Source organism: Orbilia oligospora (assembly GCF_000225545.1).
Source record: "Orbilia oligospora ATCC 24927 unplaced genomic scaffold scaffold00088, whole genome shotgun sequence".
NCBI classification, from domain to species: Eukaryota; Fungi; Ascomycota; class Orbiliomycetes; order Orbiliales; family Orbiliaceae; genus Orbilia; species Orbilia oligospora.
Window position 1 is genome coordinate 48,369 of NW_011645645.1, and position 13,772 is coordinate 62,140.

Genomic DNA, 13,772 nt, shown 5'->3' on the forward strand with positions numbered 1-13,772 from the left:
AATTACCAATGTTGCCTGGCCATTGATACCGTAATACGCTTTATAGAATGCTATAAACATAGGCGTAAGTCTTACTAGACTTACTCACACTTGAACCATGCTCGGAAAGAAGCTCGGAACCCCTTAGGACATGAGTCTCTGGTAATAGGTCCCGGGAACGCGAATGGTGCGTTAATCGGGTTTGGCATTGTGACAGTTGTCACATGAGATAGCGATGGGTGTTGAGATTGTCGTCTGATATCTGCAGCCCTTGAATGACTTGCGTACGCTTGAGTCTGTATTGGGGGGGGGGGGGGGGGGGGAGGAGTACTGCATCGGGTATTTTGAAGGATTTGGAGCGTGATTGAGAGTTGTAGGATAGTTCAAGGGGGGGTTACTGTATTGCTGGGTAGCTAGGCGGCCCCGCTCGCGCGGGTTAGTGGATGGATCGTATGATGTCGCTGGGGGCGGACTCTGCGGTCGTTTTGGATTTAGCTTGGATTTTCGACGAAGATATAGTGCGGAAGAACCGATATTTAAGGAAATTGGCAGCCTAGGGACTTGAGATGGAGATGGAGGCGGAGGCGGAGGCGGAGGCGGAGACGAAGACGGAGGCCGAGGCTGAATACAAGGGCGGATCATCGAGAAATAGGGATGATTTTGTATGAACCGATGAACGGGCTGATATATCTGCCCCTCTAGAATCCCTTTAGGATTGTGGAGGGAGACTTGGGCAAGGTATTCATTGAAGCTTGGATTATTCTATTTTGACACGAGATTGGTCTGGTCAGTGACGGCATTCCATGGAAAAAGAAATATGAGTGTGTTAGTATAAAATACTTACCGCGTTCTTGTATGGTATCAAGAACTCCTTTGGTATAGGTTGCCAAATGCCGTTACTATTTTGATCGTGAGACTCGATTTCGGGGTAAGCAAGTCGCGTTGGTTCCCCGTCATCCCCAGTGACAGTTGCGATCTCTAATCTACAGGAGTTTTCTAAGAGCTGAATTAGCTGCAGATCCTCACTCCGGTTCATATTGTATAATTGTAGGTCAAAATCGCAAACGTATGGTGTGTCGATAGTAAAGTGTATTGAGCTGGAAGAGAAGTAGCGATATATAGTTCCGTTGAAGGGTATTCCTCTAGGTTGCGGGGAGAATCATCAGCCCTTATATCTTCGCAAGTTACAAATTCATTAACGATTCGTCTAGTTGAAAAGAAATGAGCGGGACGCAAATCTGTGGCCCAGCCACAGTAATTAGGACCCCTCTTCAATGCATCTCCAAGCGCCAGTCCGTGCTGCATCCATTCATACTACTAGGTACATTATGGTAGGTAATTTAATTACAAAACATCTATTAAAAACCCCTTTCCAGATAGGCCCCGTTTGTCTCGCAAGCCAGACCCTGACCTTCAGGCTCCGCGTCCTGTTCATAGAATCCTTGTTTCAATCTTTGACGATTCCCTGGAAATCCGAGCGAGAACTCAATCGATGTACGGTTGCTTATGGTCATTCAATGGCTATTTTGAGAGACGTAGGCAGTTGATGGGTGCCACCAATGTACCTCTGGAAGTATGGCAGACTCTGGGCGAATGTTTTTTGAAACTGCATCATCATAATCGGCCCGGACAGACACTTCTGACCCTGTGATGAAACATGGTTTTCTAGTGGCGGTTTGGGGTAAATTTAGGTTCCAGGTCTCTGCAGTTCCTCCCACAGTTTGTAGAGGCTCGCCCACGAGTTCTCCAGCCTTTACTGTATGCCTTCCGTTGTCGATTTCTTTTAAACAAGGCTCGTTCCAGGAATCCAACGGATCTGCGGGCGTCTGGCAACGAAAGTCAAGATCTTGTTTAGCAGGTTTAATGGGTTTAATGCTATCCAAAAATCGCCCGAGCTTTCGTCGTAGGACCGACAGAGAGAACCTCGGTGAAAGCATAATATTAATCTTCCTCATATATCGTGGCTCGGAATGTACGGATTGTGTTGACATGTTGGATCTTGGATTGATCGGGAAGTGGGTATATATATATAATGCAATGCAATGAGGTCAGAATCAATTAGAGCGCGTGAGAAATGCCCTGCCTTAACATCATCATCGTGTCTAGTCTTGCTACGTATTCATGTTCTTATAGACGCATTTGCGGTAGATCTTATGATAATACCTCATAATCTTTTACTTCGTGATCCCGACTGCCATGGCTGTGTATCAATAGGCCGGCTGCCTGTTCCTGGGCCTGGTACACACGGCTCGGATATTTTGCCCCCTTTCTACTCCTTTCTACTCCTTTCGATTTCTCCCTACTCCTCCCTACTCCTCCCTACTCCTCCCTACTTTTCCTTGCTCCTCTCTGCTTCTCTCCACTCCTCCCAGCTTCTTCGCCGATCGCCTCACTAATCGATCCCGCATGAACCTGCTCGACAGCCGAACTTTGCCGCCATTGATACTCCGTTGAACGGCTCAGCCCACCTACCGTTTCAAACTCTCCACTTATCGAATTCTGACAAATCGTCGTTGCAGGTGTGCGTTGTGCCTCCGGCTTGCAGTTCAAATCCTGCATTTTCTTCTTCTAGATCCCCGGCGTCGGGTGACTCCAGCGCCTCAATCTAGGCGCTTGGACAAAGGGCGTCGCTGACAGTTGCTGTAGCTTACAACCCTAACTCATAACTTTCAACCTCCTATGAGGACCGGGGACCGAGGTCTATCACTAATTCGATCGGCCGACAACTCTTTTTAAAATTTCCCCCGACGATGTCTACCCGAGAACGACGCAAGGAGCTACTCTCCCCCAACCTCGAATATCTCCAAACAAACGTCTTTCGTCAGCCGCTCGATGATGAAATGAAACGGACGGTGGCGGATGGCCTCGAATATTATGTGAAAAATCTGAACCTAAAGTCAAGAGTAAAGAAATGCAAAGACGTTTCAGTTGATAGTATCAAAGAATCATTCGGTGTAAGGGACACAACAACTTGGAAACGGATAAGGGTATGTACCGCTGAACCATATCTTCATCGATAATCCTTATCTAACTTTTTGCAGTGTATCGTGCAATCTATCCACGAAGAATACGTCGACTTTCACGATAAGTCCCGCTTCACGAACCTTACATTAATATTACCGGAACATTTATTTCGAATGTGCCATGCTATTATCCTACAAGATTCCATTAAGCAACTACCTCAGCACCCAAACCCAATCATGGCTCATGCCATATGGCTACTCTGTAACCACATTGAAGGAACACGCAAAACTAGACCCACCAAAAAGCAGGTAAATCCACTCCGTTATTTCCACCCTAAGCATTATCTCCGATAGTTATTTAACTATTTTCGATACTATTAGTCGAGTAGACTAGCCGCGATTCCCGCCCAAAGCCTTGAATCTTCTAGCGAACTCTAATCCCACTACCTTCTGACTGCATCCCAACCAGATCTCTCTCCCCATTTCAATCCGATCGATAGTTTGAACCTTGGATATATGACGGCTATATACATTCAGGCATGTTAGATTATCGATACAACGGAACTAGTGTTGTTTCTTCCAGCTTTTAAAGGTTTTTACCGCTTCGGTTTGCGTATATGCACCTAGCTTTCCATGACCCTCCAAGTCATTGCATAGGACTCCTTTCTCTGTCAGTTCTGTATCGATTTATATCCTATATTTGGCCAATACACGCCGGATAGCTCAGTTATGATATTAGTCTCTTCATAATTTCTCCATTTACATTGAAGTACCTTAGGATTCGAATTTTTTACAATTGGCCACCGCCAACCTTAGCTATCACTAGGGCCGAGACCGCCCCCGACCCTCGGACGAAACACTTCAAGAAATCTAACATCCATCTTCATCACGCCAAAAGTCCAATGGGCTCTCGTGTCGCTTAGGCTCCCCATTGCGTCGTGTTCGGTACACATGGCCATAGTCATCTTGTTTAAAGAACCCTAAACTTCCTAACCAAATCTAGGAATAATGTATTGGTTTAACTCTACCGCTACCCATCATACTACAATGAAGCTCACCAGCATCTTACTAGTTCTACCTGCGGCTGCGATACTCATGTTCCTTTCGTCGTCTCATGATTACAACAGGTCCCCATTATGTATCGCAAACACCCTACGGTAGTTAGCGGGATGTTTGGCCGAGGCGGGCGTTGCGATATGACGTCATATAGAAATCACAACAAAGGTGCTTGCCGCCACAATCTTACCATCGAATTTTGCCGCGCATAGCCTGGAAGCCCGAACGAAAGTTATCAGCGTTTCGGCGTTGTTTTCGTACTAATGTTAATTTATCTATCGGCGCTCAATGCCGGAGGCAGGCTCCCGTTACGCATCGGTAATCGGTGTCCCAGAGGCAAAAGAGAAACAATTGACGATTCGACGGCGACTGCCGCCATAGGAAAAATCATAACTCATACCGGGTCAGCGTCTTCCAATCGTTGTACCGGAGCAATGGTATCACAAGAATTCTTCTTCGTAGATCACCCAAGGTTGTCCACATAATACGTATGCGCTGAATAGAGCCCATAGTTTTACCCCGGTCGTAGATACGGTCGGCTCGAGACCTGGAGGATTTAGACGTGTTGCAGTTGATGATGAAGGATATGAAAGTGGATAGGGAGATGCACATATCTACTATTCGGCATGCCGTTGGCGAGTCTTAATTGCTTTAACTAAGTACCTAGATACCACGTGGGACTTTCACAGAATTTTTAAGGGTTTTGGTTGAGTAATTGCATTACGATATAGTCTCGAGGCCCAGAGCTGCCCCATTATGATATATATAACAGTCTTCTAAATAGCGCCTCTCGAAAACAAATCTGTAAGTCCTGGTTCTTTCATTTCCAAACAATTACATTTGTCTCCAAAATAATTAAAGAGCTTCTGCTGCTCCATTGCAGAACTAGGGTCCCGGGGAAAGCCTCTGTGATCGTACAGGTGATTCTTCAAATATTCCTCTTCGATGGGATTCAACTCAATTTGATATTTGTCTTTCTCGCTGTGCGACGATTTATATAGGTTTGAATACGCCCTTAAGATAGGGACCCTCTGGAGAAACATCGAATCACCTTCCTCCACCTTCTCCATGCCCACAACATACTCGAATTGTTTTTTCTTTTGTGGATTCTTTGGAGGGCCTCGGACTCGGTTAGAAATCCGGATCTTGGAGATTTGGCGTCGACCGTACAGCTGCGTACAGGCGGTTCGTTGGCTAAGTGATCTCGCACTCTTTTCTTCTTCCTTACGTTTTCTTTTTTCGTTTTTTTCGCTGAAGCAAGGAACCAGCCGCCAACTGCTGGAAACAAGGTGAGCGTTAGCCCAAAAGCGAAATCCGGCCCTATATTCGGATTTTGCCAACCTGAAAGGACGACATGCACAAGTCAGTATCTGAAAAGATACCGATGACCTTAAGAACGAGGCGTAATAAGCTATAAGCGAGGGTAAACAAAGGTCTACTGGGATGGTCTTCCTCAGCCCGAACGTGACGCAGAAAATGCACGGGCTGCTTTCTTCCTGTCGGCTCCATCAGAAAGGAGGAGCAGAATAATTGGATACCAGCCGACCGTCAAATAATCAATAATTTGCCAAGTTGTTCCAACGATAGAGCTAGGCAGGGAGGTATAAATGTTTTATATATTTCGCTGAATATCAGAAGAGGCTTTACCTTGGAGGTAGAACTGTACTATATACAATATACTATTATGTAACTATTGTGTGTCCAAGTGACTTTCTAATAACGCGTCGGTGTCCAAGTACTGACATAAATCTAATACTACTAAGACTTGATTTTTTTGAGCCGTGGTGTGGTCCTCTTCGCCTTCATATATATATCTCGTATTAATTAACATGAATCCCGAAGAGTTTCTTTGTTCTAGTAGTAAAGGTATTAAATGTCAGTTTCAGATAGGCCTACTCCCATGTTGTAAGAGTTTTGTTGAAGCCGTAAAATACTAGCAGAAGATAGTTAAACCAACGATTAGAATTAACGGCTATAATAGGGTAAGCCTAGTTTAATTGATAAGAAGGGGAGCTCGAGCGTAGTTGTTAGGGTTTCGAGAGTAGGTATTATCGGGAAGATCGTTGCAGCCGCAATTAGACACCACGGCAACGTTAGCGTAAGCTTTGCCCAAGGTAGAAACAAACTGCTTCTGGTTCTAGAATCGGGATTGGGATGAGTTCTGGCTCACGCTTCTTGTTCTATTAGGCAATAGAACAAGAAGCGTGAGCCAGAACTCATCCCAATCCAAATTTCGAAGCCAGGACTGCTGCCACACTACCATGCTTTGGGAGGTAGAAATGAAATATAGAATTGTGGAAGCTTACATTGCTATCTTTCTTCAGCACAAGGGGATGATGTTGCTTGCTTACTCGCGGAGTCGACTAATATCATTGAATGGATGTGGGATGGACCAGAAGAGATTGAGGCTTTGTATGATCTCGTGGTTTATATGAAACTTTTTGCTCTAAATTGTTATATCTGTTCGTTAGATTTTCTTCGCCATGTCATCCACCGCTTCCTAGGTTTCAATGCTTTGATTTTCCACCCTACATCATGTCGCGGAGGTCACATTTGCGGAGGCCAATTCGCGGAGATCACAGTGTCATGCATTTCCAGTCACAATTGTGCCAGCTGGAGTGGAAACGCTTAATTTGGGGATACGAAGCCGGTTACTTGCAAATGTGATATGCGATATATAACCGGTCAGCAATCCCATGATATAGGTACCCCCGTACAATGGCTTTACGGAGGTAGAGCTTCTGCATGGTATTACCAGGGACGGCACAGGATCAGCAAGGGTATTGCGATATTCAGAAAAGAAGAAGGGAAAATGCGGGAAAATGCCACCCCCTCATAACAGATATGTTGCAGTCTACTGTAAACGAGAATCGGTGGCTTTTCACCTGGCTTGCGTCTGTAGTTCTGAAGAATAGACCAAAAAGGATTAAAAACAGCCCTGCATATGTAGCCGGCCTGAGTGAAAGCGCTCCAAAGAGCAGCGTCCCCCAAAAAAGAGAAGTGCTGGGTTAATAATCAAAGAATGTGAGTTATGATATATCACAGCCGAGAACCCCACAAGAGGTCGAGCAAACGGGTAGGGATCCCCGAGCATTTTTTTCAGCTGCATAAGGTGTGAGACAGACGGGTAGGATCAAAAGCTAACGAACCATCTGACCATCTGAACCACCGGACGCCTGGACCGACGAGACCATTCAGCAAAAATCCCTCATGTAACCCGTGATATGCATGGCTCGCCTTACCACAAATTTCTTTTGGAGATAAACGTTGCGATTCGTACGTACAAGGTAAGATCCATGTTCACGTTGGGCCTTAACTAACTACCCTTTCCGTCAACAGTTACTTTTCTTACCCCAGACTAACTTTTCTTTGGTCACAGGTTGCAACTCCAGACCAACTTTTTTTTATCACGTCTTATAGAGCAATTCAATAACCCCTGTTGTAGGCTTCATCCCGTGCTTCAAGAGGGCACTGATCTTTTTTCTTTCTTTTTCTTTTCCGGCATTCCAATGAAGATCTGCAATGAAGGTTTTGTGGGGCAGCCCTGAGTGTTCTATTGGCTAGTTGGCGGAGGCACCTGGAAGTGCTCGCGTTTATGATACATATCCCGTGTTTCGTCAAACCTGCAGAGCTGAGCTTTCTTTCTTTCTTTCTTTCTTTAGAGGGTATCTTTTGAGGGATACTTCGTTAAAACACTATGAATATCTATCATTCCCTTGCTATGAGTCAGCTCGATTCCTAAGGCTTTTGAGAATCCGTTCTTATATAAATAAGAAGCGCCTCATCCTGTTTTGTGAATTATCAGAATTCAAAATATCGCCTTCCCAATATCTTAATTAATAGGCACCTTTTTCACCTGCACCGAACAGTTCGATGGCAGATACGAACTACCAAAACTATTTTTTCGGTCCAGTCCGGTTCTCTTTGGCCGCCGGAGAGGGCCTGAAGGTTCCTATTCTTACGCCAGATTCGCTTAGGCAACTGACTAGGGTTCAAAAAATCACCCACGAGGGCTGCTCCATGTTGAGCATCTCAAGCGAGGCGGCCCTTGTGGTATGGAAGTAAGTTCCCAATATTGCAACGTGCAGACCTACTGAACTTTTGCATTGTAACCTGCTAACGGTATAACGTATGTTTATACAGTGGTCATTCTTAGTTGGGGACCAAAATATTCCCAACGCTGAGGAAGTCAAACAAAAAAATGAATTAGATTTCTTAACATGGGTTATAAGAGAAGCAAAGGAGAAGGGGGAAGTCGTTTCTGAAAACCCTGATGGAAGTTGGAGGGCATACAAGTTTCCGGTCCAGTGGCAGTCTGGTACTCCTCGTGAAACTACTCAGGATTGTTATGTTCTATTGGGCGATTACTCAAGTCATGACATCCCGAGTCTTCACGAGGCTATTGGGCATGAAAGATTGCTCGCATGTACAGAGCGGTATGTAACTTAAACCACATATGGACCGCCCAATACTAACGAAAACTCTTCCATTTGTGCAGGGCGATTGAAGTGATGAGCGGGTGTGATCAACGCCGTCGCTGAGGGAACGAAAGGACAGGTTGAGTTAAGAGGCCAAAGAATAGTTTGCTAAAGTTTCTCTGAATTTGGGTATTATGGGGAGGATTCAAATTGAGGTCATGCGAGTCAAATTTTCTATGTATCTAGGTTGGACGGTCTCAGAGCCTCTAGCACATAGTTAGCAGTACGGTCAATTGATAAGCAGTCCTTCACTCAAAAAAACCCGACTCCGATGTATAGGGGTTAGTCAGCCGTGTCGGTACCAAGTCAGGCAATTTAGACGGTATCTAACACGATGGGAGTGCAGTAATCAAGACTCTACGAAAAAAAGAATGGAACATACGCCAAGTAAAAAGCCATGATTACCCAGCACCACGAGCTGCCCTACTTTCTCGTCGCTTATGTGCCCTTGCTCTTGTATTCAGTAGATACTCCAATGCCCAGTCATCTTTACAGCGTTCCAACCGTTTTACCACGAATTCAATAGGGGTTTTTGAATATAAGGCGTCGTATGCGGCTTTAACCACAGCCACCTGAACGTCGGATGCCTGGAGGTCATAGGAATAACCTTTGCTAAAATCCCAATATCGCATCTTTCCGTTGATCATGACACCGTTGGCAAATTCGTCCACGACGTCTTTTAAAAGGGTCTGTAGAAACAAGAGAGTTAGGAACCGTACCAAGTCTTCAAACTTATTACTTACCAAGACATCCTTCCAAGCCCCCTTAGCGGATACATCGGCAGGCCACTCCGGATATTGTATTTGAATCTGCTCGCGTTTTAAACTGTCTTCCGGAATCCTTAGGATTTCCCGAACCCGCGCCATATCAGGGTTGGCGATTTTATTAATTGCGAGATATTGGGCATCGCCGTCGTCCTGCCGAGAGATCGGGGCTGGAAACAAAGATTCCGAAGTTGACGTAGACGCATCAGCGTCCGTTAGCAGAATTGTTTGTCTCCAGTCGAACCCATCGGCCATCGCGAGAATTTGAAGATGTTCTTGGAGCTAGGGGTCTGGAGCTGGAGAAGGAGAAGGTTCTGATCGTGACTCCCCACTTGTGGGGCATATTTAGACCAAAGTTCTTGGCGAGGAATTATAACACAACAACGCATGGATGCGCAAATTCGAATACCCTACGTCATTGCATTGACAGGGACTGGCGCACAAGACATCATCGTTTTCGGATGCTTGGGGGCCGGAATTATCGATGTGCAAGTCACTGGGTAGCTACTTCGCAGAAATAGGGCCGCTCCAACATTAAATGATGAAGGGGTCTACTGGCTTCAGTCCAATCTCCAGCTACGCTATTATCTCAACAATAACATCATGACCACTAAAAGACTCTTCATCGAAGTCGTCCTAAAGATTCTTCGCTACTTGAGCTGCCACGAGCTCCTAGCGTTTTCCTACTTTCGGTTGCCTGAAACTACCTAGAAGTCTGTAGTATCCTCAATGCTCGACAATGCCTCATTCCCTTTGCAATATCCTGCCTATTGCTTTTGGCCCGATTGAGAATCATGTCACGAGGGAATGCCCCTCCCATATCTTCCTTTTTCATTACTAGGGAGATATGCTTTATACCTAGGTACTTAAGGCCGAGGTGCCCTCCATGCGGATGGACGTCAAATACAACAAATTACCAACCCGTTGCATTGCACCATACGGAGCCCAACCCCTGCCATCCTACGCAGCTTTCAAGCTCCATTTAAACGAAACTATCCAAAGTCTCCAAATGTGGTCGCCACTTCAGCGTCTTAAGACGTACATGACCAAACCGTCTCGCATAATTAATCGTTGTCCCACCCGATCTCTAAAGGGCAACTTCAAATCGGCAGTATCCCACCTAGTTTGCTGTGGGCTAACAAGCCTAGAACCAGAACCCCACCATGAGCCTACCAGATCAACTTCCACCACGTATGCCATCGTGTTTGGCTACCGTGGAGACATGTTTTCGGAGTTGGTTTGGGAAGGCGGTTGGTTGGCGATGCGCTTTACAGCCAACCCTGGAGCGCCATTGGCCTTCCACCATTTCACATCGCACTTCTCCCGGTTTTATCGAACTCCGAGCGAATCCTCGATACCATTCAAAAATACCCCAAACAATACTGGGACATACGTTCTAGGGCCTGTGCTTCAAATTCCGAAATTCGTAATACACGTCATGACCACCCTATACGGTTATCGACTTTGTCTCCCCATATACATATGTCTGAAAGAAATGTAGATCAAGGCTAAGTATCAACATTGTTTGAAAGTCTGTGCTAGTGATAGTTTGACAATTGAGGTGTAAAGAGAAGACAACGGGCTGACCGGCAAAGCATATTTAGCCAGATGTAATGATACTAGCCTTTAACTCCTTGAGCTTTTCTGACTCTATCTTGTGAAGTTTGAGGTTAATGAGTCCTGCAAGTTCACTTAAGCAACGATAACGGTTACTTTGAACATCCGTGGGGGTGTATTCAACAGTAGTATGCTGCGTTGTATCGGAGAGTCCGGGCAGTTGTCGTAGCGGCTTCACAACCCGAATCGTATAGAAATCAAGAAGATATATGATCTGTTCGGCTAATTTAAATAGTCTTGTAAGTTGGTAATCGACGCATTTATTTCAATTAGCAATTGGCATACCATTCATTGTGAGAAAATCTCGGATTGTTTCGGGGAAGTATGTAGGGTATTCGTAGACAATGCCTTGATCGCTTGATCGGGCTCTGGTAATTGCCTGAATCGTGGCCGACTCCAACTTCGCGTTCCCATTGCGCCTGACGCTGTTGGCGTTGTCATAGTGGTTCTCAAGAGCCGCGACTGGTGCAAGATGGCTGTAACACGTCCATCAGATATTTTCTAAACAAAAACTCGCTTTTGGACTTACTTTTCAAGCCTGTTTGTGCGCCGTTCAAGAACTATCTGCCCAACTTTTAACTTGCCTGCTGTCTGGTAGAGTTCGGTTACTTTCTTGATTGCGGAGCTCAGAGCGGTATCAAGATCTGGATGTGTTGTTTGGAGAGGCGTAAACCCTTCATTCGAGCCATGTTCCCGAATCAAGCCGCCGATGGCATGCTCCAGGCCAAAAAGGGCTGCTGACGATTTTGGATAACTTGAAGGAAAATCCATGATGCCCTAGTATTTACTGGTATTCTGTTGGAGCAGTTCAAGGAGCCTGCGGATGAATTGGAAGGAGATGGTGGATGAGACAAAGGAGCGAAAACCTGCCACGGCTGTTAAAAGCACCACCCTTCTTGGCGCCTAGGCTACACTCCATCTGGCACTTGTGCATGTGATCTTGGGGGAACGCCGCGACAGACTAGGTCATGGCGTCTTGAGAGAAGTGATGTGTGATGCAACACGACGTCGACGTCGGAATATTGTGATGTGTAAAGACGTTAAGACCTTATTCACCTCTGACCAATTGCAAAGATATGCAGCAGATGTTTCTGCGCCTGAATTGTTCAACATTAATACGTCGCTGGAGCTTTGATTCTAAATAATACTTCAGGCTAATTTTACATCAATTAACAGTTCATTTATCGATGCCACGGCATGCTAGCTAGTCAGGTAACTCGGTATATATCTCTGGGCGTATCACCAGTTGATTCTCGGGATATCACCTCGCATCAATAAAGAAAGTCCACCTCTACGCCTTTGTATTAAAACTAAGCTAAATATGGGCAACCAAAAAGCTACCATCACTGCAGTACTTTTGAGATGCGAGCGAATTTATCGATGCGTCAAGATATCCCGTATTGGCGGCAAAACCGGGGCTGAATCCGAAGATGTGTTCCCTTTCAGGGTAGAAATTCGACTTTCCCACAGCCAGCCAGTAAGGTATTTTGGATGTAGCTTATCATTGTGGAAATAGTCTTTGTACTCGGGGATATCGTAAATCGCATTCGATACTCGTAAGGCTATTTCCGGTTGGGTGATGTTGACAAACGTCATTTTCGAGAGGTCGTTCCGTGAAAGCTCGTCTGCCTTAACGCCATAATAGAATTTGGCGAAGGAGTCCGCGATATCCCTAATGGCGGCCTAAATATCGTTAGCTACAGTAAACCAAAATCTCGCTACACTACATACTCTCAATCGCCTCAGCCGTAAATCGATGGTTTGCTTATCCGTGCCGGCCCCGTATAGCAGTTCAGCCATAGCTGGGTTGGACAGCACGAGGGACCTCTTTCTTCCCCCGGAGCTTCGGGGAAATGCGGCATAAGCTTGTTCAAAATCCATGACGGCTTCAGGCGCGATCTCTTCCGTCCAGTAGTGCTGATAATCTGTGGCCTTCAACGCCATGTCGCTAGGTGGGGGTTATGCAAGATATCCCGATTCGGGGGAAGCTGAAAGGGACCATGCTCAGATGACTTATAAATGTACGAGCTCATAGAAGTTGGTTATGCCAATTGTAATCGCAATTTTTTCTTTCAAGAGGCAAGGGGGGTCTACGAGGTGTCACCTGGCTTTAACTTGGATCTCAGGTGTACGGCCCTAATAATTGATACAAGGCGCCGCCCGGACGGCCACTGTTTCGATCATTCGATCCTATGGCCGCTTATATGCACTGGCATACTGGATTGTAGAGAAATATGAGTTATTTTCGATTATTTCCTAGCAACAAATTCGATGAAGGTACAATTTCAGAAAGAAGTAATGCATGTACATGGCTTCCCGTTCTAACAGCGCGAACTTCCTTGCTTCTGCGAGACTATTTGATTTCCCGGATACTGGCAGTAGTCCTCCTTGATGTCTTAGCCTCTCCCACGCGCGCACTTATTTTTCCTTGCGACTCCCAAAGCCCCGACGATATTTAACCCCCCTTTTATATATCAAGCGGTACTGTTCAGGCCTCGAGTGGAGATATTCCTCAAGGATGGCTTGGACTTCTTCGTAGGATATTGGCTGAGATCGTGCGCAGTTCCGAAAATGGAAGGCTATCGCTCTTCTATGGGGTTGGTGGGAATACTTTTCCCCAACCGTCATATCATTAGACTAAAACGGACTTAAGGCGTTCGATAGTTCGACAGGTGTAATATATTGATTGCAAATATTGAGAGTACAACAGGTAATGGTGAATTGTTGACCAATTTGAGCTGCTCGTGGGCGATTGTAGGGGTGCTGGAATTCTTCCGTATAAGGTTTGGGCGTGTTCTCGAACATTTTAAAAACTTTGATCCAGGACTTTGCTTGCGCTTGCAGTCCTGCGTTCGGCATGTAGTCTAGGTTGTGTAGTTGCATCTTTCCCGTAGGTTCGTTTGGTGTGTCCATGC

General features: G+C 45.7%; 9 protein-coding genes across 9 annotated transcripts; 3 read left to right on the forward strand and 6 right to left on the reverse strand.

Annotated features, from left to right (window-relative positions):
- Positions 1-80: 80 nt before the first annotated feature.
- On the reverse strand, positions 81-1,015 carry AOL_s00088g23 (uncharacterized protein; the record flags this gene model as incomplete). Its single annotated transcript, XM_011125720.1, has 3 exons — positions 81-249; positions 311-741; positions 824-1,015. 3 exons carry the CDS (start codon positions 1,013-1,015, stop codon positions 81-83), a joined length of 792 nt encoding a protein of 263 aa, XP_011124022.1.
- Positions 1,016-1,493: 478 nt separating this feature from the next.
- Positions 1,494-1,970, reverse strand: AOL_s00088g24 (uncharacterized protein; the record flags this gene model as incomplete). Its single annotated transcript, XM_011125721.1, has 1 exon — positions 1,494-1,970. One exon carries the CDS (start codon positions 1,968-1,970, stop codon positions 1,494-1,496), a length of 477 nt encoding a protein of 158 aa, XP_011124023.1.
- Positions 1,971-2,729: 759 nt separating this feature from the next.
- Positions 2,730-3,380, forward strand: AOL_s00088g25 (uncharacterized protein; the record flags this gene model as incomplete). Its single annotated transcript, XM_011125722.1, has 3 exons — positions 2,730-2,966; positions 3,021-3,251; positions 3,324-3,380. 3 exons carry the CDS (start codon positions 2,730-2,732, stop codon positions 3,378-3,380), a joined length of 525 nt encoding a protein of 174 aa, XP_011124024.1.
- A 4,491-nt stretch (positions 3,381-7,871) lies between these two features.
- Positions 7,872-8,539, forward strand: AOL_s00088g26 (uncharacterized protein; the record flags this gene model as incomplete). The annotated part of the gene is made up of 3 exons (XM_011125723.1): positions 7,872-8,051; positions 8,142-8,434; positions 8,497-8,539. 3 exons carry the CDS (start codon positions 7,872-7,874, stop codon positions 8,537-8,539), a joined length of 516 nt encoding a protein of 171 aa, XP_011124025.1.
- A 338-nt stretch (positions 8,540-8,877) lies between these two features.
- AOL_s00088g27 (uncharacterized protein) lies at positions 8,878-9,495 on the reverse strand (the record flags this gene model as incomplete). The annotated part of the gene is made up of 2 exons (XM_011125724.1): positions 8,878-9,165; positions 9,220-9,495. 2 exons carry the CDS (start codon positions 9,493-9,495, stop codon positions 8,878-8,880), a joined length of 564 nt encoding a protein of 187 aa, XP_011124026.1.
- Positions 9,496-10,126: 631 nt separating this feature from the next.
- Positions 10,127-10,741, forward strand: AOL_s00088g28 (uncharacterized protein; the record flags this gene model as incomplete). Its single annotated transcript, XM_011125725.1, has 1 exon — positions 10,127-10,741. One exon carries the CDS (start codon positions 10,127-10,129, stop codon positions 10,739-10,741), a length of 615 nt encoding a protein of 204 aa, XP_011124027.1.
- Positions 10,742-10,840: 99 nt separating this feature from the next.
- AOL_s00088g29 (uncharacterized protein) lies at positions 10,841-11,628 on the reverse strand (the record flags this gene model as incomplete). Its single annotated transcript, XM_011125726.1, has 3 exons — positions 10,841-11,079; positions 11,143-11,333; positions 11,387-11,628. 3 exons carry the CDS (start codon positions 11,626-11,628, stop codon positions 10,841-10,843), a joined length of 672 nt encoding a protein of 223 aa, XP_011124028.1.
- A 603-nt stretch (positions 11,629-12,231) lies between these two features.
- AOL_s00088g30 (uncharacterized protein) lies at positions 12,232-12,801 on the reverse strand (the record flags this gene model as incomplete). Its single annotated transcript, XM_011125727.1, has 2 exons — positions 12,232-12,540; positions 12,589-12,801. 2 exons carry the CDS (start codon positions 12,799-12,801, stop codon positions 12,232-12,234), a joined length of 522 nt encoding a protein of 173 aa, XP_011124029.1.
- A 693-nt stretch (positions 12,802-13,494) lies between these two features.
- AOL_s00088g31 (uncharacterized protein) lies at positions 13,495-13,770 on the reverse strand (the record flags this gene model as incomplete). The annotated part of the gene is made up of 1 exon (XM_011125728.1): positions 13,495-13,770. One exon carries the CDS (start codon positions 13,768-13,770, stop codon positions 13,495-13,497), a length of 276 nt encoding a protein of 91 aa, XP_011124030.1.
- Between the last annotated feature and the right edge of the window lie 2 nt (positions 13,771-13,772).